The sequence below is a fragment of the Carcharodon carcharias genome, chromosome 7 (assembly GCF_017639515.1).
Source record: "Carcharodon carcharias isolate sCarCar2 chromosome 7, sCarCar2.pri, whole genome shotgun sequence".
Taxonomy (NCBI): Eukaryota; Metazoa; Chordata; class Chondrichthyes; order Lamniformes; family Lamnidae; genus Carcharodon; species Carcharodon carcharias.
The window spans coordinates 12,165,020-12,192,949 of NC_054473.1; the positions used below are offsets into that span (position 1 = coordinate 12,165,020).

A 27,930-nucleotide genomic window follows, 5' to 3' on the forward strand; every position below is an offset into this window, starting at 1 on the left:
CCTCCTTTCTTGAAAAGCAGAGCAACATTTGCCAACTTCCAATCTAATGGGACTGTTCCCAAATCCAATGAATTCTGAAAAATCACAGCCAGTGTCCGCTATCTCTGTAGCTATCTCCTTTAGAACCACAGGGTGTAGGCCATCATATCCCAGAGGCTTGTTGCATTTTAGTCCTTTATGTTTCTCCAATACTTTTTCTCTGTTGGTATTAATTTCCCTAATTTCCACACTCTTTTTACCGTCTGATTTATTATCTATTTCTGGAATGTAACTTGTGTATTCTACTGTGAAGACAGACACAAAATAGTTGTTCAATACCTCTACCACTTCCTCATTCCCCAGGACAATTTCCCTTGTCTCTGATTGTAACAGACCAAAGTTTACTTTAGGTACTCTCTTCCTTTTCATATACTTATAAAAGCTCTTCCAATCTGTCTTTACATTACTGGCTAGTTTACTCTCATATTCTATTTTTTCCCCTTTTTATCAACTATTTGGTGGCCCTTTACTGGTTTCTAAGATTCTCCCAATCCTCAGGCTTGCTCCTTTTCTTTGCAACACTGTTAGCCTCTTCTTTAATCTAATACTATCCTTAACTTCCTGAGTGAGTTACAGATGGGTCTTTTTTGCCGAGTTTTTGTTTTCAAAGGAATGTATTTTTGTTGGACATTTTGAATAGTTTCTTTAAATGTTCAGCCATACCTTTTAGTCTATTTACCCAATTTTCCTTAGCCAGTTCTCCCCTCACACCTGTGGTATATGAATCACCAATAGTTTGTACACAGGGAGAGCAAATGATTAGGAAGGCAATTGGAGTGTTGGCATTTATTGCAAGGGGAATGGAATATAAAAGTAGGGAAGTTTCACGGCAGTAGTACAGGGCCTTGGTGAGACCACATCCGGAGTACTGTGCACAGTTTTGGTCTCTTTATTTGAGAAAAGATATAATTGCTTTAGAAGTAGTTCAAAAAGGTTCACTCGACTCATTTCTGGGATGAAGGGCTTATCTTATGAAAAAAGGTTGAACAGGTTGAGCTTGTATCCTTTGGAGTTTAGAAGAATGAGAGACGATCTTATTGAAACATATAAGATCCTGAGGGGATTTGATAGGGTGGATACCGGGAGCATGTTTCCACTTGTGGGGGAGACTAGAACTTGGGGACCTAGTTTAAGAATAAGAGGAATCCTTTTTAAGATGGAAATGAGGAGAAGTTCTTTCTCTCAGAGGGTCATTATTCTGTGGAATTCTCTTCCTTTTAAGATGAGGAGAATTTTTTTCTCTGAGAGGGTCATTGGCGTGTGGAATTCTCGTCCCCTGAAAGCAGCAGAGACTGGGTCATTGAGTCTATTCAAGGCCGAGCTAGACAGAGTTTTGATAGACAAGGGAGTCAAGGGTTATTGGGGGTAGGCAGGAAAGTGGATTTGAGACCACAACCAGATCAGCCATGATCTTATTGAATGGCGAGCAGGCTCAAAGGGCCGAATGGCCTACTCCTGCACCAACATCCTATGTTCCTATTAAGGTTGATGTCTGTTCTTTTTCTTCTTTTCAGGATACTCCATCGCTTCTAGAGAATGTTGTGATGCACAAGCTGGATTTACCAGTAGGTTGTTTCCTGTCTGTTTTCTTTTTTACGTATATATGTTCTTTCATTTTTGATGTTGAGGCTTCTTGACCAAAATCTATTTGCCCTGTAAAAAGAAAAAAAACATTTATATATTGGACGGTCTCTTGTAACATTGATAATAGGCATTATCTGCTGCCCTTGTCTGTCTAGGTGATAAAGGTCGTGGGTTTGGAAGGCGTTGTCGAAGGAGCCTTGGTGAGTTCCTGCGGTGCATCTTGTAAATGGTACACGCTGCTGCCACTGTACATCAGTGGAGGGAGTGAGTGTTTAAGGTGGTGGATGGGGTGCTGATCAAGCGGCGTGCTTTGGCTTGGATGGTGTTGAACTTCTTGAGTGTTGTTGGAGCTGCACTCATTCAGGAAGGTGAATATTCCATCGCATTTCTGACTTGTGCCTTATAGATGGTGGACAAGTTTTGGGGAGTCAGGAGGTGAGTTACTCACTAAAGAATTCCCACCTCTGACCTGATCTTGTAGCCACAGTATTTATATGAGTGGTTCAGTTCAGTTTCTGGTCAACACCCCCCGGGTAAGGAGATGGAGGATATAGAGTAGAGGAGTATTTAGTGATGGTAAAGGCCATTGAATATGGTTTACTTTGTGTCCAATTCTAGCTCAAGGCTGTGATGTGGTCCGACAAACAATTGGAATATTGGGGGTCAAGGTGAAGAGACAAATTCCTATGATGTTGCATTCCTGATTTTTTTTTTCTGATTTTGAGCAAGATACTTACGCTGCTGAGATTTTTCTTGATTATCAGCTGCCAACCCAAAATTTCATGGCCAAAATTTTCCTTTTGGCGGCTGGGCAGGCAGAGCAGGAGTGGACACGGGCGGGCGTGAACCCAATCGGCGCCCGCAATCGGGGCCGCGCCGCCATTTTGCGCGGGCAGGCCAATTAAGGCGTGCCCAGAGCATTCCCGACTCCCGTGGATAGCGGGAGTGTGCGGGCTGCGGTGGGCATGCACAGGCCGCTGGGTCCAATGGCGACACGGCGGCCTGTTTAAAAGAAGGCCTGGCAACCTCCTGTAGGCTGCTCACAATGGCCACCTGGAGATCCAACCGGAGGGGGTCTGCTCGGCCAGACACTCTGGGGGGAAGCACAGAGGAGCGGGGCAGGCTGCAGGGTAGGCCAGCAATGTGCCCCTCGCTTTTCTGATGATTGCCTTGCTGCCCTCCTTGAGGAGGTGGCAGCACGATGGGAGGTGTTGGTTCCCCAGGATGGGAGGAGGAAGCTCCCCCCACATGACCAAATGTGCCTGGGAGGAGGTGGTGAGCTCCTGCAACATGGTGTGGTGCACTTGGATCCAATGCCATAAGCGCTTCAACGATTTGTTGCGCTCTGGAAGGCTGAGTCCCATGTTGGCATTGGGCATTTAACGCAGCAGGTAGGCTTAGCCTTTGAGGCTCCCCCCCACCAAGTCTTACTGTCGTGACTGCATTGAATCATGTTGGGCATTTCTCATACACTGGGTGGGCAAGCAGATAGTGCCCATGCTTACATCAGCCTGACAGGTTCATGAGGGGATGGGTTCTCCCCACACCATGTGTTGGTCTTGGTCGCACATCACTAGTCTGGGGGCAACCTGCAGGAGATGCATCTAGGTGCATACTCAGAACTCCAATGTATGTCCTATTCAAGGTGATGAGATGGTGGAAGGGGAGTCTCAGGGTCTCGTGGCCAAAAGCCATCTGCTGGCCTTGGGGCGGCATTCTAGTTGCACCTCCTTACCATGGGAGCTAAGACCATGTGTTTCCTAAAGTGATAGGACCATAAGACCATAAGACATAAGAGCAGAAATTAGGCCATTCGGCCTATCGAGTCTGCTCCGCCATTCAATCATGGCTGATAAGTTTCTCAGCCCCATTCTCCTGCCTTCCCCCGTAACCTTTGATCCCCTTACCAATCAAGAACCTATCTATCTCGGTCTTAAATACACTCAATGACCTGGCCTCCACAGCCTTCTGTGGCAATGAATTCCATAGATTCACCACTCTCTGGCTAAAGAAGTTTCTCCTCACCGCTGTTCTAAAAGATCTTCCCTTTACTCTGAGGCTGTGCCCTCGGGTCCTAGTGTCTCCTACTAATGGAAACATCTTCCACACATCCACTCTATCCAGGCCTTTCAGTATTCTGTAAGTTTCAATCAGATCCCCCCCTCATCCTTCTAAACTCTATCGAGTATAGACTCAGAGTCCTCAAACGTTTCTCATATGTTAAGCCTTTCATTCCTGGGATCGTTCTCGTGAACATCCTCTGGAACCTCTCCAGGACCAGAACATCCTTCCTGAGATACGGGGCCCAAAATTGCTCACAGTATTCTAAATGTGGTCTGACCAGAGCCTTATAAAAGCAGCACATCCCTGCTTTTATATTCTAGTCTTCTCGAAATAAATGCCAACATTGCATTTGCCTTCCTAACTACCCACTCAACCTGCAAGTTAACCTTAAGAGAATCCTGGACTAGGACTCCCAAGTCCCTTTGCACTCCAGATTTCTGAATTCTCTCCCCATTTAGAAAACAGTCTATGCCTCTATTCTTCCTACCAAAGTGCATGACCTCACACTTCCATCTGCTACTTATTTGCCCATTCTCCTAACCTGTCCAAATCCTCCCCGCCTCCTCAATACTACCTGTCCCTCCACCTATCTTTGTATCATCTGCAAACTTAGCCAGGATGCCCTCAGTTCCTTCATCTAGATCATTAATGTATAAAGTGAAAAGTTGTGGTCCCAACACTGATCCCTGTGGAACTCCCCTAGTCACCGGCCGCCATCCTGAGAAGGACCCCCTTATCCCCACTCTCTGCCTCCTGCCAGACAGCCAATCTTCTATCCATGCTAGTACCTTGCCTCTAACACCATGGGCTCTTATCTTACTGAGCAGCCTCCTGTGCGGCACCTTGTCAAAGGCCTTCTGGCATTCCAAGTAGATAACATCCATTGGCTCTCCTTTGTCTAACCTGCTCGTTACCTCCTCAAAGAACTCTAACAGGCATGACCTCCCCTTGATGAAACCATGCTGACTGCCCTATTTTACCATGCACTTCCAAGTATTCTGAAATCTCATCCTTAATAATGGACTCTAAAATCTTACCAACTAATCGGCCTGTAACTTCCCGTCTTTTGCCTCACTCCCTTCTTAAACAGGGGGGTTACATTTGTGATTTTCCAGTCCTCTGGGACCCTCCCTGACACCAGTGATTCCTGAAAGATCACCACTAATGCCTCCACTATCTCTTCAGCTATCTCCTTCAGAACTCTGGGGTGTAATTCAGGTGATTTATCCACCTTCAGACCTTTCAGTTTTCCTAGCACCTTCTCCTTGGTAATGGCCACCATACTCACCTCTGCCCCCCGACTCTCTTGAACTTTGGGGATGTTACTCTTGTCTTCCAACGTGAAGACTGACGCAAAGTACCTATTCAGTTCCTCCGCCATTTCTTTGTTCCCCACTACTACTTCTCCAGCGTCATTTTCCAGCGGCCCAATGTCCACTTTTGCCTCTCTCTTACCCTTTATATATCTGAAAAAACTCTTGCAATCTTCTTTTATATTGCTGGCTAGTTTACCCTCATATTTAATCTTCTCCCTCCTTATTTCTTTTTTAGTTGTCCTCTGTTGGTCTTTGTAGGCTTCCCAATCCCCTGGTTTCCCACTGCTCTTCGCCACATTGTATGCTTTCTCTTTAGCTTTTATGCTGTCCCTGACTTCCCTTGTCAGCCATGGTTGCCTCGTCCTCCCTTTAGTATGCTTCTTCTTCCTAGGGATGAATTTTTGCTGTCTCTCCCAACTTACTCCCAGAAACTCCTGCCGTTGCTGTTCCATTGTCTTTCCTGCTAGGCTCATCTCCCAGTCAATTCTGGCCAGCTCCTCTCTCATGCCTCTGTAGTTGCCTTTATTCAACTGTAATACCGTTACATCTGATTCCAGCTTTTTCCTCTCAAATTGCAGGGTAAATTCTATCATATTATGGTTACTTCCTACTAAGGGTTCCTTCACCTTAAGCTCCCTTATCAAATCTGCCTCATTACACATCACTAAATCTAGAATTACCTGTTCCCTAGTGGGCTCCACCACAAGCTGTTCCAAAAAGCCATCTCGTAGACATTCCACAAATTCCTTTTCTTGGGATCCACTACCAACCTGATTTTCCCAGTCTATCTGCATATTGAAATCCCCCATGATCACTGTAATCTTGCCTTTCTTACACCCCTTTTCTATCTCCTGGTGTATCTTGTGCCCCACATCCTGACTACTGTTCGGAGGCCTGTACATAACTCCCATTATGGTTTTTTTACATTTGCGATTCTTCAACTCTACCCACACAGATTCTATATCATCTGACCCTACATCGTTTCTTGCTATCGATTTAATTTCATTTCTCACTAACAAAGCAACCCCACCCCCTCTGCCAACCTGCCTATCTTTTCGATAGGATGTATATCCTTGGATATTTAGCTCCCAGCCCTGATCCCCTTGCAGCCATGTCTCCGTGATGCCCACCACATCATACCTGCCAATTTCAATCTGCCCCACAAGCTCATTTACCTTATTTCGTATACTGCGTGCATTCAGATACAACACCTTCAGTCCTGTATTTCCCATCCCCCTTCTCATTGTCGTCCCTTTATCTGATGTGCTTGAAGTTAGATTCCTAGCCCTTTCCAAACACTCTGTCCTATTTTGTGTTCTGGGGACTTTAATAGCCTCTCCTGGGCTCTCTTTTCTTTTCAGTTTTTTCATAATTTTCCATGAAGTTGAATTCACCCCCCCCCCCCTCCACATGCTAACCTGCTGCTTTGTTTCCCATTAGTCATACTTCTTGGAGTTTTACCCTTCCCTCCCAACCCACTTTCTAGTTTAAAGTCCTGTTGACCACCCTATTTACCCTTTTCACTAGAACATTGGTCCCAGATCGGGGTTCAGGTGGAGACCATCCCAACGGTACAGATCCCTCCTGTTCCAATACTGATGCCAGTGCCCCACGAAATGGAACCCCTCTTTCCCACACCACTCCTTTAGCCACATGTTTACTTCCCTTATTCTCGCGTCCCTATGCCAATTTGCACGTGGCTCGGGTAGTAATCCGGAGATTATAACCCTTGAGGACCTGTTCTTTAATTTAGAACCTAGTTGCTGATAATCCCTAAACAGGTCCTCTTTCCTAGTCTTATCTATGTTATTTGTCCCGACGTGGACCACAACAACTGGACCCTCCCCGTCCCTCTCCAATATCGTTTCAAGCCGATCAGGGATGTCCCTCACCCTGGCACCGGGCAGTCAACATACCATGCGGGACTCTCGATCCTGCTTACAAAGGATGCTATCAATTCCCCTAATTGTAGAATCTCCTACAACTACCGCTTGTCTTTTTGCTCCCCCCTCTTGAATGGCCTCCTGTGCCATGGTGCTGTGGTCAGCTGGCTCATCCTCCCTACAGCCCTGTTCCTCATCCACACAGGGAGCAAGTACCTCATACCTGTTGGACAAGGTCAAGATCTGAGGCTCCTCTGTTTCTGAACACAGGATCCCTCTACCTGCCTCACTTGCAGCCACACCCTGCTGACCCTGACCACTGACCGGATTTGAGGTACTTAATCTACCAGGTGTGACCTCCTCCTGATACAAAGCGTCCAGGTAACTCTCCCCCTGTTGGATGTGCCGCAGCATCAGCAGCTCAGACTTCAGCTCATTAATTCTGAGCCGGAGTTCCTCCAGCAAACAACACTTACTGCAGATGTGGTCACTGCGGCTCGCAATGGGATCTGCCAGCTCCCACATCATACAACTACAGCACATCACCTGCCCAGCCATCTCGACTTAGATAATTAATTTATTAATTAACTTTAATTAAAAGTGATGGACGCAGAACGTGTCCAAGGTGGCCGTTGGGAGGGGGTTGGGTGCAGGCATACTATCTTTGTGTGACTGATCAGCAGTAGCGTGGACAGGAGGCACTGGAGGCCTGAGATGGGCCACTGTGGTTGGGATGCAGTGTGCACGTGCAGAGTCCATGTGCAATTAGTCGCAATGAATGGTCTCTGTTTTTCAGGGGAAAAATGCTCACAACGTCTGTGAACATTTGCAGACTGGAGGCGGCCAGGTATTTGAGGTCCACAGAGACATCCACTCTGTCTTCCCACCATCCATAGATGATTGTTTGAATCGTTATTGTTGCAACATTGCTCATTCACAGACTGATAGAGTTAGAGAGTGGGTCATTGACAAAGGTCCCTCGGCTCTTCAAAGATGCCCATGTCAACCACCTTCCAAAGTTGCCTTATCCCATTTCCAACCACTATCCCCATGGCCTTGTATGCCATGGCATCTCAACTACACATCCAAATGCTTATTACATGTTAGGAAGGTTTTTGCATCCACCACCCTTTCAGCCAGTGCGTCCCACATTACTGTCTGCAAGAGTTCCTCATCACCTCACCTGTCAGCCTCATGCCCCTTCCCTTAAATCAATGCCACCAAGTTAGTCAACCCTCCACCAAGAGGAAACGTTCCTTTCTGTCGACCCTATCTATGCCTCTCATAATGTTATACAGCTCAATAATGTCCCCCCTCAACCTCCTCTGCTCCAGGGGAAATAACCCCAGTCTATGCTACGTCTCCTCATAAGTCCAACTCTCCAGGCCAGCCAGCATCCTGGTCAATGACCTCTGCACTCTCTCCACTCCAATCACATCCCTCCTATGAAGCGCAATTCACAACTGCACACTGATGCAATGAGCCTCATGTAAGAGCCTCATGCTTCCTCCATTGAGAGTGTGGCGACTCTCCTGGAAAGGGGCTTCCAGGAGAACAAGCAGCTTCTCCTGGGGTTACGCTCAGACCTGCAAGCCCTCACAGTGCCAGTGGCCACAGCTGGTCATTGCCAATGGGGGAGATGGTGTGGGCTTCAAGTTTCCCAGCTCGTTGCCCATCCGTCGCGGGTGAGCAGGGAGGTCCGGGGTGACCTCACGTCAGCGGAGCAGCTGCCTGTCATATCTGCGGGCACCTCTCAGGGCATTCCGGATGAGGGAAATAGCTGCTCTGCCCCTCTCCCAGTGACCGCTTCATCGGGTGAGGCTGCGACGACTAGGGAGATGCCAGCTGTGGAACTGGCAGCTCCCTCCCAGGCAGGGCCAGCACAGGCTCCACGGGCCAGAGGACGACCACCAAGGTCATCAAGGCCAACAGGACAGCAGAGTCAGCAGGCTGTCTCAGAAGCCACTCCAAGCGATGGGGCAGCACCAAGAGGTAGCACCCAAAAACGTAAGCATAAGGCACCTTAGGCACACCACGGGTTTCTCACTGGTGCCTTTCTGTTGGCCCTAGATTAGGGAGTTATTATTTGTTTATGGTTGATAAAAGTTTTGCTTTCATTGTTTGTGACCTTATGATAGCGAAAATTAAAACCAGATGTGTTACCATGGCTGAGGGTGGCGCCTTTATTCTGCATTTGTATGTTTTACATACATGTCATGAGTGCTTGAGTGGACATTAAAGTTTATGTCCAAAGCCCTTAGTTGAAGCAGATGAAGTGGCAGATTTAGCACTTCAGTGCCGACTATGGAAGCGCCAGGCAAGTCTGGTCCTCCAGATCCATGTGTGTGGAGCTAGCTGAAGGCTCACTGGATTAAAGTAATTTTACATGCCGATATGTGGGTCCCACCCCCAGCAAGTCAAACAGAAAATTCTGCCCCATGAAAATAGTCTTTCAAATGCAAAATAAGACTTACCTTTTTGGTTCCTGTCTTTTGTTTGCTTGCTTTCTTTCTTGGGTTTTAGCTGTCTTGCCTCTTTCTTCCTCATCGTTGGTGAAGATATTTTCTGGGATGCCTTCTCCATGAATTGTTTAGTATCTTCGCTGATGTTCTTTGGTTTCAAAGGAGGCTCATAATTAAAACTTGTCTCCAACTTCTGTGCATGAGGATCTGACGTGTGCATCTTCTCAACAGAAGGCTCTAGCTTGTGTGTTACAATCCCTGGAAACCCTAATTCCTGAACCTTCTTCATTTCCATTGTGACCGGCTTGAAATCCAGGATTTTCATCATTTTCTTCCCTGGGGTCTCAAGTTCCTGGATTCTCTCCACCTTTATCCCAGGGCTCTCTAGTCCTTCCATTACTTTTACTCTCTTTCCTGAAGCCGTTAAGTCTTTGGATACTTTCTCTCTCTTCTGAGTCTTTGATTTCTCACTTTTCCCACGCTGCTTCTCCTGACACTTTTCTTTTTCAATTACTTTCTTGACTTTGTTTCCTGGTTTGTTGAAAGCAAAGGGAAACATTTTGTTAACATTAATTGATATGAAACTGTTAAGTTTGTTGAGGTATGGTAATTTCAAATCCAGCACCATGAGCAGAATTTCCTGGGCTATGTCCCTACTGGAAGGGCAGGACAATTCACAGGTCAGGGACTCATTTTACTGATTAACGAGTTAGCCGAGGCTCTGTCCCTGAGCCACAGTATTATCACCACATTTCCCACCCAACCACTGATGCACCCGTTCTGCAAGCGCTCACCACCATTTGGATTGTTGAGGCTGCAACAAGCATAGGAATGGAGATGAGACCGGGGAAGGCTGCTCCCCAGGGTCTCACCCCTACCTGGAGGTCCAGCTTCAGGGTCTGACGGGCTGCGGTGAGTCCTCCAAAGGATGGGAGAAATATGGATAGAAATGGCCAAAGAGATCAGCAGCTGATGTGTCGCCCCTCCAGTCTGGAGATGGGTGCACCAAGAGGATCATAAAAGGTGACTGGCATGACCCATTCATGTGCCAAGCCCCAGACTTTGACGCCCGGCATTCTCCTGTCCTGCACTCCTCAGATCAACCCAACCTTGCAGCTTCACTCATTCCTCTCTCTCCAGGCACCTCACATCCCCATCTGAGCAACCAACTCTCACCCTCAGCCTGTTCTCCTCTCACACCCATGCCCTACAGTCCCAAATCTTGCCATTCTCTCCCCTCCACACAAGCCATTCCAAACATTCACAACTCTCTGCTGGGCCCTGTCCTCATGTCCAGACATCGCACCTTTTTCTTTTAAACAAAAGCATGGGGGACAACACTTCTCTGGTGGATTCTCCATGACAACGTCTTGACCAGAGTCAATTTGCCTTTTCTGAATTTAAACAAAAGCTCGGGGATATCTGTCCCTGTTGCATTCTTCATGGCAACACATTGACCAATCCGACTCCACTTGCCAACCAAGCAGCACCTTTTACTCCTGCAGTTTAAATTGTTGTTCCCTTTGAAATTTGCCATTCTTGCATCTGTCCCGTTGAACGCAAGATGAAAAGAATCGACAGCATGTCCTTTTTTTAAACAAGTCTCAAGTTCTGTACTACCAAGTGGCTAGATTTGATAAAAATCAAAATCATTAGATAAACTAAATAGAGAGAAACTGTTCCAATGACTGAAGGTTCAATGGCACAGAGTTAAGGTGAGTGGCAAAAGGACCAGGGGTGACATGAGGAAAACTCTTTTCAACAAGTGGTTTGGATTTGGAATGTGCTGTTTGTTAAGGTGATGAAAACAGATTCAATATTAACCTTCAAAAGAGAATTGAATTATTACTTGAAGGAGAGAAATTGCAGAGGTGTGGGGAAAGACCCAGAAGGAAAAAACATTTCAGACCAGTGCTCTTATTTCCCAGTTTTTACTGTTTTTTCCTTCTGCGGTGGAAGGAGTGGACTAATTGGATCACTCTTCCAGTGAGCCAGCAGAAAATCAAAGGGTCGAATGGCCTCCTTTTGTGCTATACTATTCTATGACTCAATGCCAGAATTAATGTGATGGAACAGAGGTGGGAATGTGAGTGGTGAGGAGGATGTAAATAGGCTTCAAGGTGATGTAGACAGGTTGAGTGAGTGGACAAATACATGGCAGATGCAGTATAACGTGGATAAGTGTGAAACTATCCACTTCAATAGGAAAAGCAGAATGGCAGAGCATTATAGAAATGGTGATAGATTGGGAAATGTTGATGTACAAAGGGACCTGGGTGTCCTTGTACAACAGCCACTGAAAACAAGTATGCAGGTGCAGCAAGCAGTTAGGAAGGCAAATGGTATGTTGGCCTTCATTGTGAGAGGACTTGAGTACAGGGGCAAGGAAGTCTTACTGCAGCTGCACAGGGCCTTAGTGAGACCACACCTGGAGTATTGTGTGCAGTTTTGGTCTCCTTACCTAGGAGAGGATGTACTGAGAAGGTAAGATTGTCATAGGTGGAAAGATTGAGTCGACTAGGCCTGTATTCACTGGAGTTTAGAAGAATGAGAGGGGATCTCATTGAAGCATTTAAAATTCTGACAGGGATGAACAGACTGGATGCAGGGATGATATTTCCTCTGGCTGGGGGGGTCTAGAACAAGGGGTCACTGTCTTAGGATACAGGTTAGGCCATTTAGGACTTAGATGAGGAGAAATTTCTTCGCTCAGAGGGTGGTAAACCTGTGGAATTCTCTACCACAGAGGCTGTGGAGGCCAAGTCACTGAATATATTTAAGAAGGAAATAGATAGATTTGTAGACACTAAAGGTACCAAGGGATATCAGGAGAATGTGGGAGGATGGCGGTGATGCAGAGGATCAGCCATGATCATGGTGGAGCTGGCTCGAGGGGCCGAATGGCCTACTCCTGTTCCTATTTTCTATGTTCCTGTGTAATGTTAACCGCGGCTGAGTTGGTAGTACTTTCTCCTCCTAATCATGAGGCACTGGCTTCAAGTCCCACTTAAGGACTTAAGCGTAACAATCAAGGCTGACCCTCCAGTGCAGTACTGCAGGAGTGCTACACAGTTGGATGTTCCATCTTTTGGATCCAGTTCCACATTTACCCTCGCTATATAAATACAAATCTTTATTTTATCCTTGTTAGCAGAGCTGACACAAGTATCACCACCATCTTAGCCATCACTTTGCTTTGAGATATTTGCAGAAAGTTCCTATCCCCAGGAGGATTGCAGCACCTGCAACAGCACTGTGACCTGGACATTATTTAAATGGGTCATAGACACCAATCCTTTCCTTGATAATAGGTTTATTTATACAATGAGCACCACATTCTATCCACCACACCAGTGTCCCAGCAGTCTCTCTTTATACACTTTTAGTAAAACAAAAATCAATAAATGAGAGGGGATGACGGCCCTTAGTTGCAGTAGATGAAGTGGCAGATGTAGCACTTAAGTGCCGACTATGGAAGCGCCAGGCAAGGCTGTTCCTCCAGATCCATTTGTGTGGAGCTAGCTGAAGGCTCATTGGATTAAAGTCTCCTGGGTGTCCCTGCCTCCTTGGTGTAGCGGGTCAACATTTAGCCCCTCATCATTTCCCTGTGCCCCCTCAACTTCATCGTGAGCAGCCGCATCCACTGCATCAACATCTTCATCGTCCACTGCATCCCCCTTTTCCAGTTCAAGGTTGTGCAGAGCACAGCATGCTACCACTATCACCGAGACACGGTCTATGGGGTACTGGAGTGCGCCCCCTGACTGGTCCAGGCATCAGAATGGCATCTTGAGAAGACCGATGGCTCTCTCCACCACAGCCCTTGTGGAGGCGTGGCTCCTATTGTACCACTGCTCAGCTTCTGTTCTTAGATGGTGGAGAGGTGTCATGAGCCATCTTCACAGGGGATAGCCCTTGTCACCCAACAGCCATCCATCCAGCCAGGCTGGAGCACTGAAGAGCCCCGGCACCTGCGAGTGTCTGAGGATGTAGGCGTCTCCCTTCCTCCTCAGAGGAGATGCCTCCAGTGGACATGTCAGAACCCATACCCAGGCTAAAGGGAGGCCTCCGGAAAGCTGCAGGCCCGATAAAGATTCCTGACTGCAGAGTGTTGACCTGAAGGTTCAAAGTACACAGAAAGCTGCTGGAATTCATTCTGAACTGCTACAGATCACGCAGGCAGGTTTAAAAAACTTTCTGCAATAAATACTCACAGGCCAGATTGACAACCCCACTCAGCCCTCTTATCCCGCCCGCGGATGAGCTTTATCAAAAAGTCTCTTACCCGCCTGCCCATTGCGCCTGTGCGCCAAGCCGAAGATCGCACGGGCGCCTGAAAATTGGCATCGATTCCTGATTTAAGGACCTTAACGAGCCCGTTAATTAATGGCGGGCACACGTCGAACTTTATCGCATGCCCGCCCAGCGAAATATCGCCGTGCATCATTTTACACACCGATATGCGGTTCCCGCCCCCAGCAAGTCAAACAGAAAATTCTGCCCCATGAAAATAGTCTTTCAAATGCAAAATAAGACTTACCTTTTCGGTTCCTGTCTTTTGTTTGCTTGCTTTCTTTCTTGGGTTTTAGCTGTCTTGCCTCTTTCTTCCTCATCGTTGGTGAAGATATTTTCTGGGATGCCTTCTCCATGAATTGTTTAGTATCTTCGCTGATGTTCTTTGGTTTCAAAGAAGGCTCATAATTTAAACTTGTCTCCAACTTCTGTGCATGAGGATCTGATGTGTGCATCTTCTCAACAGAAGGCTCTAGCTTGTGTGTTTCAATCCCTGGAAACCCTAATTCCTGAACCTTCTTCATTTCCATTGTGGCCAGCTTGAAATCCAGGACTTGCATCATTTTCTTCCCTGGGGTCTCAAGTTCCTGGATTCTCTCCACCTTTATCCCAGGGCTCTCTAATCCTTCCATTACTTTTACTCTCTTTCCTGAAGCCGTTAAGTCTTTGGATACTTTCTCTCTTTTCCGAGTCTTTGATTTCTCATTTTTCCCACGCTGCTTCTCCTGACACTTTTCTTTTTCAATTACTTTCTTGACTTTGTTTCCTGGTTTGTTGAAAGCAAAGGGAAACATTTTGTTAACATTAATTGATATGAAACTGTTAAGTTTGTTGAGGTATGGTAATTTCAAATCCAGCACCATGAGCAGAATTTCCTGGGCTATGTCCTACTGGAAGGGCAGGACAATTCACAGGTCAGGGACTCATTTTGCTGATTAGCGAGTCAGCCGAGGGTCGGTCCCTGAGCCACGGTATTATCACCACATTTCCCAACCAACCACTGATGCACCCGTTCTGCAAGCGCTCACCACCATTTGGATTGTTGAGGCTGCAACAAGCATAGGAATGGAGATGAGACCGGGGAAGGCTGCTCCCCAGGGTCTCACCCCTACCTGGAGGTCCAGCTTCAGGGTCTGAAGGGCTGCAGTGAGTCCTCCAAAGGACGGGAGAACTATGGATAGAAATGGCCAAAGAAATCAGCAGCCGATGTGTCGCCCCTCCAGTCTGCATGATGTGGGAGCTGGTGGACCCCATTGTCCAGGGGCAGGCTTACGCGGAGGTCCCCCTCCCTCTCCAACCCCTCCCCACCAGATGAGTCTCTCATTATAAGTGCTCAAGGTACTTAATTAAACAATACCCTTCTTCTGTTCATCCCAACAATATAATTACCATACCATTAACACACTAAATCATCTTATCAGAGCAACTCACAAGATAAACACAGTCTAGCTCACGTTTGGCTGCTTTATCTCAATTATCATTTTTGTGTTTCCCTTACCTGGTAGAGCTTTAACTTCATCCTTCCTGAGTTCCTGTCCATGCCCTTTGTCAGATTTATTCAAAATGTTATGAATTAACTTACTAATAAGCTTGTAATCACTTTTGCTTAGTGTCTTTTCTTTTAACACTTTCCTTTCGAGTTCATGTAATTTTCTGTGACGGTGCTTCACAAATTCTCCCCTCAGATCACTTAGCGTTGTCTGTGGTGCAGTTCTCATATCAATGCACAGATAATCAATATTCTGGAATTGTAACCGCTTTTTTATGATTGGGAGCATATCATCAATAGCAAATCCTGATAAATAAAAAAATGAGACAGAGAAAATCCAGAACAGACTTTCAGTACAGACTCTTCTAAATATATTGATATAAATGTTCTGGCTTATCAATCCCAGTGTAGAGCTAAAGCTGGTGGGTGGGCTACTATAAACAAGAACCACAGGAGTTTGCAATAAGAATATAAGAACTAGGAGCAGAGGTGTCACGTTCAGTCCCTCAAGCCTGCTTCACCACTCAATAATATCATGGTTTTTCTTCCAACACAGCTAATACCTTCCAACATGATCCCTTCATTCCCTTTGTATCCAAAACTCTGTTGATGCCTGTCTTGAATATACTCAATGACTGAACATCCCCGGCCCACTTGGGTAGACAATTCTAAAGATTCACAACCCTTTGACTGAAACAATTGCTCTTCACCTGAGCCCCAAATGGCCAACCCCCTATTCAGGGACGGCCACCCCCTTGTTCTTGATTCCTGAGACAAAGGAAATATCATAAATAGTACATGTAGCTAGGGAACATAAGAACATAAGAACTGAGAGCAGGAGTAGGCAAGTCAGCCCCTCGAGCCTATCTCTATTTGCACTGTTAACTCATTAGTTTTATTCTGAATGCTACGCGCATTCAGATACAAAGCCTTTAAGTTTGTCATATTGTCAATTTTCCTTACTCTTATATGATTCTTTGGTCCAATATGACACTCACACATGCTGTCCCTTCCTTTCACTTTTTGGTAACAATCAGCCTCATCACTAACCTGCACTCTTACCCTCTCCTTAAACTTTGATTTTTTAATATTTCCATGCAACTGAACCCTCTCCCCCACTATTAGTTTAAAGCCATATCTACAACCCTTGTCATGCAATTCGCCAGGACACTGATCTCAGCATGATTCAAGTGGGGCTTGTCCAAACGGAATAGCTCTACCTTTCCCCAGTACTGGTGCCAATGTCCCATGAATTCAAACCCATTTCTCCCACACCAATCTTTGAACCACGTATTTACTTCTTTAATCTTATTGACCCTGTGTCAATTAACTCATGGCTCAGGTAGTAATCCAGAGATTATTACCTTTTTGGTTCTGCTTTTTAATTTCGCCCCTAGCTGCTCGTATTCCCTCAGCAGAACCTCTTTCCTCGTTCTACCTATATTGTTGGTACCTACGTGGACCACGATAACTGGATCTTTCCCCTCCCACTCCAAGTTCCTCTGCAGCCCAGATGAGATATCCTTAACCCTGGCACCAGGTAGGCAACACAGCCTTCGGGACTCTCGATCCTGGCTACAGAGAACATTATCTATTCCCCGAACTATACTATCCCCGATTGCAACCACATTTCTCTTTACTCCACCCACTTGAATGGCTCCCTGTGCCACAGTGCTAAGGTCAGTTTGCTCTTCCTCCCTACAGTCCCTGCTCTGGTCCACACAGGGAGCGAGAATCTCCAACCTGTTGGATAAGGGCAAGGGTTGAGGCTCCTGCAGTGCTACTTCCTGCACTCATTGTCACACCCTCCTGTCCCTGACCACTGGTCAAATTTAAGGTAGTTAATCTAAGGGGTGTGACTGTCTCCTGAAACACAGCGTCCAGGTAACTCTCCCTCTCCCTGATGTGTCACAGTATCCGAAGTTCAGACTCCAGCTCATCAACTCTGAGCCGGAGTTCCTCGAGCAACCAACATTTGCTACAGATGTGGTCACTAAGGACCACAATGGAGTCCACCAGCTCCCACATCATGCAGCTACATTGCCTGACCCTGCAACTCTATTTTATTTAATTAGTTTTTCAATTTGTTTTTAAATTTCCAACTGGTCTTTAGTTTATCAATCTGTAAAATATTTCTGCTATTTACCTTTACTCTGAAAGCAAGTTAGAATAGTGATTCAAAATACACTTTTTAAAATCAACTGGAACTCACACTCTCTGCTGAGTTGAAGCTGAAGTGTTAGGCCTCCGATCCTAGGCCCAGTAGTCACCTTTACTCTGAAATCAACTTAGAATAGGTAGTTCAAACTAACAGTTACTTACCAGCCAATGAACCTAAGGTTTTCCTATGATGTCACTCTTTGTTTTTCTGCACTCAGCAACAGTGACTGCAGAGGACACTCTTCCCAAGCTGCTTCACGGCGATGGTGACTGTAGAGGACACTCCTCCCAGACTCATAAACTCATAAATAGTATGTAAATCACTGAGGATTTAATGAAAATCACTGAGGATTTAAGTAACTTTATTTTTATTCATTCATGGGATGTGGGTATCACTGGCTAGGCCAGCATTTATTGCCCATCCCTAATTGCCCTTGAGAAGGTGGTGATGAGCTGCCTTCTTGGACCACTGCTGTCCATGTGATTTAGGTACACCCACAGTGTTGTTAGGGAGGGAGTACCTGAATTTTGACCCAGCGACAGTGAAGGAACAGCGATATATTTCCAAGTCAGGATGGTGAGTGGCTTGGAGGGGAACTTGCAGCTGGCGGTGTTCCCATGTGTCTGCTGCCCTTGTACACCTTTATTTTAACTCTGTAAATTAAGGAGACCAGTATTTTGCAATGTATTGTAATTATTTGTGAGCTAATTGTTCATAATTGTGCATATTATTTCATACTTCATTTGTATTTTAATGAATGAATTTTAATGAATGCTGATAATTAAGTTATGTATTATGATTACTTGTTTTATTTCTATTGTCACTACAATTCAGCACATGATTTTTCAATAAACCAGTTACCTACTTTTCCATCAATCTATCTCTCTTAATCTATCGATCCATCATCAGTCCCAATTCTAATTTCTCCTGTCTCTGCCTCTAAGGAACCCACATTTATTCTTGCTAATTTTTTTTTTAATCTATTTATTGGTGCTTTATTAATCTGTTTTTTATGTCTCTAGCTAGTTTACTCTCACTCTATTTTCTCTTTTTTTATCAATTTCTATGTCATCCTTTGTTGAATTTTCAAATATCTTCCTAATCCTCAGGTTCACTACCTCAATGATAAAAATATACAACTAAGGACAGAGTGTGTGACTTTCAGATGGGAACTGAATTACTTCAGTGAGCTCTGCTGTACTTATTCCTGCCCTCTAACCTCAAGGCTACATTTGCTGGGGCAGAAACCTAATTGGAGGGATTCGAACTTGGAGTTCCTGGAAAGATGGGCGCAGAGTTGGGTGGGTGGCAACACATTCAAGCACCTTGGAAAGAGAAGGGAGGTTGGAGATGGGGCACAGTTTGCAAGGATGGAGGGCTTAAGGGTTGTCTATTGAGTAGAGGCGTTATAATGGCAGATTTAGAGGAGAGAGGGACAACACTTGAGAGAGACCATTTACAATAGAGGCTAACATGGGGACCAGAAGAGAAAATTGGGTGATCGGCAGCTTAGTAGGAATCAGATCACAGAAACAGGGGCCAGAATTTTCCCGTCGGCGATTTGGGGGTGGGGCCTGGTCGCCGACGGGAAAATGACGCGGGACGATGTTGGGAGGAACCCCCGATGTCACCCTGGTCCATTTAAATATTCGGGAAGGTGGGCGGACAGCGAAATCAGCTGTCCGCCAACTGAGGCCATCGACAGGATCATTAAGATCATTAAAGACCTGTCCATCCAACCTTAAGGCTGGCGGGCAGGCCAGGAGCCCCAGGGGGCTTCTGATAATACATGAAACCTCATCCACTGGCGGGATGAGATTTCATGTTCGTGTTTAAAAACTTTAATAAAGTTTCAGTGCTTCTTATTAACATGTCCCATCTCGTGTGACGTTGTCACATGAGGGGGGCATGTTAATGATGTCTTTATTTTTCTGTTTTTAGAGTTTTTTTAACCTGTCACTGATCTCCCTGAGACAGCACTTAGTCTCAGGGAGCAGAGCGTGAAAGAGCGCACTTCGACAGATGGGGAATCCCTCCCCCCACCCGCACAGGAAGTGCATAGCGCTTCCCATCGGGCAGGCCTTAATTGGCCCGCCCTCTCAAAATGGCGGCGGGCCCTGTTTTGGAGGCGGGGATCGGCTGCCCACCCACCGCCGAGCTGGTGGGGCCCACCCACCCGGGGCCCACCCACCCAGGGGCCCACCCACCCACCCACCAAGGGCAAAATTCCGCCCAGGATCTCATAGACAAGATGAGCTCTGAAAGGGCGTGAGGGGAGATAGGAGCGAAGCTAGAGAAAGATGCTAGGGCGAGAGGGAGCAATAAAGAACATTTGGCCAGGTGGTCTACTAGAAGGGAGGGACGCAGCAGAGAAAACTGAATGGATTGTCTTGATCTTAGTGACAAAGAAGTCTGTGAGCTTCCCTCACTTGCTGTTGGAGGTGAGGGTGGAGAGGACAGGAAGAAGAGTTTAATAAGCTAGTGTAAAAACTGATTCCTTTAGTGTGACGTTCAGGAAATTGTAAGATAACCTGCTGATACAATTGTCTCATTGTTTGAAAAACATCAGTTAACCACTACCCTCTATCTTGTCCTGTAACCAGGGTCCTTTCAGTGCTGTCCCATTCCCTTTTATACCACTGCATAGATCTTGGCTTTGCATGACATTTCCAGGGTTAGAGATGGAAAACAGGCTGCAGATTCAACATGACCCATTTTCCACCATCACAGAGTCAAGATCCAGCCACTTTATTAACTAGCCCCCAATGCAGCACTTGGCTAAACACCTTTTGAAAATTTATAGAAGTAACATCCACTTTCTCAGTGTTTCCTCAAAGACCTCTATTCAACGAGACTTAGAGTGCCAGCATGTCCATGATTAACCCATATGTTTCTGGTATCTTTTAGTGTCTTTATTCTGTGTCCCTGTGAAGCCTTCAGCAATCACAACCAGATTCCCCCTTCATCAAGTGCTCCTACACTTGGTCTAAATAGTTTTTAGTATGCATATAAAAGACCTTACTATTTTCTTTAATGTTATCTGACAGACTTTTTTATACTTTTTACTGGCCCTTCTAATCTCCTCATTACACTGTCAAAATGTCTCATCTTTTCTTCAGCATTGTCAGCCCTAGTTGAATCATTTACCTCCCTTTTAAAGTTTAGTTTGGTTCTGTTGTTTTTGTAAAAGATATTCTTTCATGGAAAGTGGGCGTTGCCCGTCCCTTATTGCCCTTGAACTGAGTGGCTTGCAAAACCGTCACGGGGGCAATTAAAAATCAACCACGTTGCTGTGGGTCTGGAGTCACATGTAGACCAGACCAAGTAAGGACGATAGATTTCCTTCCCTTAAGGGCATGAGTGAACCAGATGGGGTTTTATAATAATCAATACATGGCAACCATTACTGAGACTAGCTTTCAATTCCAGATTTATTAATTGAAATTAAATGCTACTAGTTGCCTTATTGGAACCCATGTTTCTAGAGCATTAGCCGCTGAGCTACTAACCTAGTGACATTACCACTATACCACCATCTTCCTTCTGCTGCCCGCTACCAACCCCCACCCCCCTCTAACTCTCATGTGGGAAGAGCCGCCTGTAATGTTAAGGGGGCTACACAAATGCACATTATTGATGAGGTGGAAACAGCTGAGTGGGAGATGTCAATTGGATTTTCTAGAATCCAGATGGATGAGGTCAAATGGGCTGATGGACTGTCCTCACTCAGAGTTACCTTTCCAAACTGTAAAGCTTGAACCTTTCTTAGTTCTTAGTTCCTTTGCTTCTGTGATTCAAACCTTCCTAAGGACCCTACCTCCACAAAAGAATTCCAGTGCACTTCTGTAAGATCCACCTTCGAAATAGTTGGTGAAAGAAAGGTTCGCTGTCGTTATGTTTCCAGATGAAAGTTCTTCCCCCATCGTATCCCGTAGCTTCTGGTGTAAAGGAGGGAGCTGCTTTATCCCTTCAGATCCCCCTTTTACAAACTGCAGGCTAAGATTCAGGAGAGCAGCATACGATAGTGCCTGCAGCCGGAACTCTATACATCCTCTTGCAATTTTCAGAAGATTAGACTCCATGGAATTAACAATTTCGAGAAATCTCAAGCGTAGTCCGACTTTAGTTTCGAATATTTCTTTAAATAGATTGTCCATGTCTTTTCCCGCTACTTTTTGGGCATCAAGAGCCTTAGCTATGGTAACTTTAATATGAACACCTGTGGATGAAAGAAGATAAAGCAGACGCTTTAATAGCACAAATTACTGCTCCCCCTTATTCATTCCCTTCTTATCCTTAGAAATCAGGGTATATTTTCTTTTCTAGACCTCCACTGGGCTCCTGAGTGATGCATCGCTCCCTCTTAGGGTGAAAGAGCAGCATTCTGCTTTCTAAACACTTTTCGCAGCATAGACCTAACTCCTGGCAAAGCCTACCATGAGGAGAGTGAGGTGGAGATGGGAACACTTAGTCACCAGCTATAGGGCCTTCTGACCAAGTGGCACAAAAGTGCAGCTTTGCCTGAGTGCAGCGAGGCGGAGTGTTTAATTCTGGGAATTTGTTGAGTGAGGGAATTTGATGCTGTGAGAGGGAAGCAGTGCCGTGTGCTCTTTTACAAAGATGAGCTCCAAGGGAGGGAGCCAAAGATGGTGAGACCTGAGACATGAGCCTCAGGGGCATTAATTAGGTGATCAGGTAGGTGATTGGTGAGTTTTCAGTTTATTTTCTCTGTCTAAACTGCAACAGTAGTTTAAACTGCTACAGGGGAAATATAAGTAGTGCATTAAATTTATGGCATAACTAGTTAAACTCCGTTACACAACTATAGAAAATCATTGAATAATATTTCTAAACCTGGAACCTAATTAGTTAAACAAAATAAAATAAAGATGGCAAGGCAGGGTGATGTGTTGCAGCTGTAGCACGTGGGAGCTGGTGGGCACTTTTGTAATCCATGGAAACCACATCTGCAGTAATTATCTGCAGCTCGAAGGACTTTGACTCGGAGTTGATGAGATGGAGTCTGAGAGGAGGCAGAAGTTACCTGGACACCTTGCTCCAGAAGGCAGTCATACCCCTTAGGTTAGGAACTGCAGATTTGGTCCATGGTCAGGGAGAGGAGGGTGTGACTGTCAGTGAGGCGGGTATGAGGATCCAGAATGTCGCAATAGAGGAGCATCAGCCCTAGCAACTGTCCAACACGTTTGATGTTCCTGCAGCTTGTATGGACGAGTGCAGCTGTAGGGAGATTGAGTAAACTGGCCATGGCACCAAGGTGCAGGGGGTCATTCAAGGTAGAGAGGGTGAAAAGGAATGAGTTGTAGTAGCAGACAGTATAGTTCGGGGGATAGGTACTATTCTCTGCAGCCAAGAGAGTGTGCCTCGAAGGCTGTGTCAGGGGTCAGGGCATTTCTAGGGACTGGAGAGGAACTTGGAGTGGGAGAGGAAGGGTCCATTTGTTGTGGTCTAACTGGGTACCAACAACACAGGTAGGACTAAGAAAGAGGTTCTCTTTGTGAGCAGCTATGGGCTAAATTACGAAGCAGAACCCCAATTGTAATAATCTCTGGATTACTACTTGAGCCACAAGCAAATTGGCATAGGGTAAGTAAGATCAGAGAGTTGAGTATGTGGCTCAAAGAGTGGTGTGGGAGAAATGGGTTTCAATTCATGGGGCACTGGTGCCAGTACAGAAAAAAAGGGGAGCTATATTGATGGGACAGTCTTCACCTGAACTGTACCAGAAACAGAGGTTTGGAAAGTTGAAGAGAAAGGACGAGGAAATAGTAAAGGGCTATGATGTGATTAATGATAACCAGATTATAATAGCAAGGAGCAGAGTGTACAATCATAAGAGAGAACCAGCAAATAAGGTCAGAGTAGGGAAAAATGGTCAAAAGACAGAGTTAAAGGCTGTTTTTCTGAAGCACGCAGCATTTGAAACTAGATGGTTTAATTGTTAGCACAAATAGAAATAAATAGTATGATATAGTAGTCATTACAGAGACATGGTTGCAAAGTGACCATGGCTGGGACCTGAATATTCAAGGGTATTTGGCAGTTCAAAAGGACAGGAAGAAAGGAAAAGGAGGTGGATTAGCTCTGTTAATAAGGGATGAGATCAGCACAGTAGTGAGAGAGGATCTTGGTTTGGAGGATCAAGATGTCAAATCAGTTTGAATGGAGATAATAAATAGTAAAGGGAAGAAGGCATTGGTGGGTGTAGTTTATAGGCTCCTGGCAGAAGCTACACTGTAGGACAGAATATAAATCAAGAAATAATGGGGGCTTGTAAGAAAGGCACTGCAATAATCATGGATGTTTTTAATCTTCATATAGGTTTGGAGGAACCAAATTGACAAAGGGAGCCTGGAGAATGAGTTCATAGAGTGTATTCAAGACAGAAAAATACATTTTGGAATTAAGCAGGGAACAGGCTATTCTAAGCTGGTAATGCATAATGAGACAGGATAAATACATTACCTTATAATAAAGGATCCTGTTGGTAAGAGTGATCATAATAGAATTTTATATTTAGTTTGTGGGTGAGAAATGTAGGTCTGAAATTAGAGCCTTAAACTTAAATAAAGGCAATTACAGGGTTATGAAGACAAAGTTGGCTAAAGTGGATTGGGTAGCTAGGTTAAAAAGGTAAGACAGCGGAGAAGCAGTGGCAGGTATTTAAGTAGATATTTTATTATTCTCAATAAAGATATATTGCTTTAAGAAAGAAAGACTCTATGAGAAGGATGCACCATCCGTGCTAACTAAGGAAGTTAAGGATGGTATTAAATTGAAAAATAAGATGTATAATTCTGCAAAGATTAATGGTATGCTGGAAGATTAAGAATATTTTAGAAACCAGCAAAAGACAGCTAAGAAAAAGTAGAGGGAGAAATTAGAGTAAGGGAAAAAAACTAGCAAGAAATATGAAAACAGACTGTAAAAGCCTCTATAAGTATATAAAAAGGAAAAGTTACGAAAGTGAGTGTGGAGGATGAGACTGGGGAATTATTAATGGGAAACAAGGGAATGGCAGAGACTTTGAACAAGTGTTTTGTATCTGTCCTCACACTAGGAGACATGGAAAGCATCCCAAGAATAGTAGAAGAGCAGGGGGCAAAAGGGAGGAGGAAGGAACTTAAAACGATCACAATTGCTAGAGGAGGTACTAGGAAAATTAATGGACTAAAGGCTGACAAGGTGCCTGGACCCAAGGCCAGCATCCTAGGGTCTTAAAGGAAGTGGCTGCGGAGATAGTAGATGCATTGGCTGTAATCTTCCAAAATTCCCTCGATTCTGGATTGGAAAACTGCCAATGTAACACATGGTATTCAAGAAAGGAGAGAGACTGAAAAGCTGGGAACTATAGGCCCGTTAGCTTAACATCTGTCCTTGGGAAAATTCTAGAAACCATTACTAAGGAGGTAGTAGCAGGTCATTTAGAAAATCATAACACAATCATTCAATCAAGTTCAATACAATCAAAGGCTTTTGATAAGGTGGCACATAAAAAGTTACAAGATAAGAGGTTGTGGTGTTGGGAATGATATATTAGCACAGATAGAGGATTGGCTTAGTAGCAGAAAACAGAGAGTTGATCTAAATGGATCATTTTCAGGTTGGCAAATATAATGAGTGGAGCACCACAGGGTTCATGTTGGGGCCTCAACTATTTATGATCTATGTCAATGACTTGGATGAAGGGACTGACAATAGTGTAGCCAAATCTTCTGATGATACAAAGATAGTTAGGAAAACAAGCTGTGAGGAGGATACAAAGAGTCTGCAAAGGGATATAGATAGGTTAAGTGAATGGGCAAAAGTATGGCAGATGGAGTATAATGTGGGAAAATGTGAGGCGTCCACTCTAACAGGAAGATAGAAAAATAGAATTATATTTAAATGGCAAGAGACTACAGAATGCTGCAGTGCAGAGGGATCTGGGTGTCCCCTTGGACATAAATCACAAAAGGTTAGCATGCAGGTAGAACAAGGAATTAGGAAGGCAAATGGAATATTGGCTCTATTGCAAGGGGGTGGAAATTAAAAGTAGGGTAGTTTTGAGACCACACCTACAGTACTGTGTAAAGTTTGATCTCCTTATTTAAGGAGGGATATACTTGCATTGGAAGCAGTTCTGAGAAGGGTCATTATGCTGATTCCTGGAATGAGAAAGTTGTTTTATATGGTTGCTGCTTTTTGTAAGGTCAAAAAACACAGCGCCATCTAAGCAAGCAAATAACAGATGTTCTCAGCCAGTTTTGCTACTTACTATATCCATCATCATTCGGGTTGGAGAACGTCATTTCTGAGGGACAAAAAGAATTTAAATATTATCAGTGATGTTTCTTCATCAAAATACTGCAAGTCATTGATATAGATCATAAATGGTTGAGGCCCCAACATGAACCCTGTGGTGCTCCACTCATTATATTTGCCATCCTGAAAATGATCCATTTAGATCAACTCTCTGTTTCCTGCTAGCAAGTCAATCCTCTATCTACGCTAATATATCATCAAAATAATGGCTGTTATAACTTTACTTATCCTACTTAGGAGCACATCTCAGTAATTTGGGTGTGGGGCACAACAGCATTCTGCAACATTTTCCCAACCATTAATTGTAATGAAAGAGAAATCCTGTGAGGCCCATTGATCCCTACATTCAAATTTCTAATCTGGGCTTCCAGACCACAAAGTGTCACTCCAGAAATGTAAATGCACAACACAAAATCAAACCAGATTTGTGAATATGCACGCCCAGGTGCCATTTAGATGATACTGTCTCTCTATGTTGTTCCTCGCTAAACAAATCACTTCACACTTGCTCATATTAAATTAATCTACTGGATTTTACAGTCCCGCCGAAGTCAATGGACTTTTGAGCCTCTCGCCACATTTTATGGCCACACCCCCGCCAAGCTGGGGCCATAAAATTCTGCCTCATGTGTCTGCCCATGCTATTATCATCGTTGTTTACGATATCTGCCAAGTTTTACATATTCCACACCATCAAAATTTTACTTCCTATGCCCTTTCAAGAGCAGGCCAGTTATACATAGCAAGAAAAACAATGGTCCCAACACCAGCCTCTGTGGTCCCTACTGGATAATACTCCCCAATCAGAAAAACATCCATTCACCACTGCTCTCTGCCTCCTAACACTTACCAAATATGTACCCAAGTTGCCAGTGTCCCTTTAATCCTGTGTGCTTCCAGTTCTCCGATTAATTTGGCTATTTGGTGTATTATCAAATCCTTTTGAAAAATCGAGAATATAACCGACATCGACTGCACTACCTTCATCAACCCATTTTATTATTTCATCAAAGAACTCAATCAAGTTAGTCACAAGTGATTTGGCTTTAATCGTTCTGTTGACCCTTATTAACCCATGCTTCTCCAAGTGAGAATTAATTTTGTCCTCGACAATGATATGGAATGAAAATTTCATTCTTCACTCTAAAGCCTCTCCCAGAATTTTTGTAGGGCAAAGCTTTGCAGCTGATTGCCCAGTCCACTAACACCAATCTTCTCTTGTATGACATGATTGAAGCCCACTGTCTGATAAAGCTTAAAATAAATAACATTGATTGATGATATTTGTAATATTGTGCATTCATTTTCTTGCCTATGGTATCTCTGTACCATAATTGTTAGAATAACATTTTGTTGGATGGTTGGTTGGGGGGAGGGGGAGGCGGGGCCTCAATTATCTACCAATCCTTATTAAGCAAGAGGGATGGGGTGTGTGCCCTCCATTATGTTTTTGGGGGCGGGGGGTTGGGATGAAGGTTTAACTGTATATCCTTAAGAAAAATTTGAATAAATTGTGGATAAAGCTAAGAGAACATAAACATAGGCTAATAGGTTCTTACCTTCAGCAAGATTACATTTGCAGTGGCAATTCATTATTTCTTGACAACATTTGCATCTCAAATCTGAGGACAAAGGAGTTTTGATTAACAGTCAAATTCTATGAAAGTTCAAATTTCAAGCGTATAGACCCTTAGTTACCTGGTTAGGCTTAAGGAACTGGGCCTATTTCATTTACTTTGTCATGGGATGTTGGTCCCGTTGGCAAAGCCAACATCTGCTGCCCATCCCTAATCACCCTTGAATTGAGTGCCTTGCAGAGGACCGTTAAGAGTCAACCACGTTGCTGTGGACCTGGAGTCACATGTAGGCCAGACCAGGTAAGGGTGGCAGATTTCCTTCCCTAAAGGACATTAGTGAACCAGATGGGTCCTTACAGCAATCGATAACAGTTTCACGAGTCACATTACTGAGGGTAGCCTTTAATTCCAGAATGAACCAGAAACTTCGGGCGGAATCGTCCCAGATTTGCATAAGTGCGGTAGCCGCAACGACGGCTTTTCACGCCGTATCGTCTCAAACCCGGCACGTTAATTATGCATTCCCCATGGTGGGGTGGGCTCTCATTCGTCTGCCACACCATCACCTCGCCGCTTCTGTGTGCCTGGTGCCATATTTAAAGTGCAGCCGCGCGGAAACCTCTCAGTGCTTCCAGCCCACGGCCGCTGCAAAGACAACATGGCCCCGAAGGGCGAAAGGATTGCAGTGTCCCCCAGGTTCGATGGTGCAGGCTGGACTTATAATGATGTGCAGATGTATT

At 44.8% G+C, this 27,930-nt stretch overlaps 1 protein-coding gene across 10 annotated transcripts in view; it reads right to left on the bottom strand.

Annotated features, from left to right (window-relative positions):
- The window catches only part of LOC121279591, a 74,879-nt gene that overhangs the window by 18,103 nt on the left and 28,846 nt on the right, over positions 1–27,930 (bottom strand). For 8 of the 10 annotated variants that reach the window (XM_041190730.1, XM_041190729.1, XM_041190726.1 and 5 more), the window contains 7 exons: positions 27,173–27,235; positions 25,567–25,602; positions 21,109–21,510; positions 15,140–15,436; positions 13,889–14,407; positions 9,361–9,879; positions 1,603–1,692 (listed from right to left, as the gene is read on the bottom strand). In XM_041190730.1, coding sequence (XP_041046664.1) covers positions 1,603–1,692; positions 9,361–9,879; positions 13,889–14,407; positions 15,140–15,436; positions 21,109–21,510; positions 25,567–25,602; positions 27,173–27,235 — 1,926 coding nt within the window. Of the gene's footprint in view, positions 1–1,602; positions 1,693–9,360; positions 9,880–13,888; positions 14,408–15,139; positions 15,437–21,108; positions 21,511–22,335; positions 22,422–25,418; positions 25,457–25,566; positions 25,603–27,172; positions 27,236–27,930 lie in introns of those variants that run through there. The other 2 variants (XM_041190731.1, XM_041190732.1) reach the window with 2 other exon arrangements.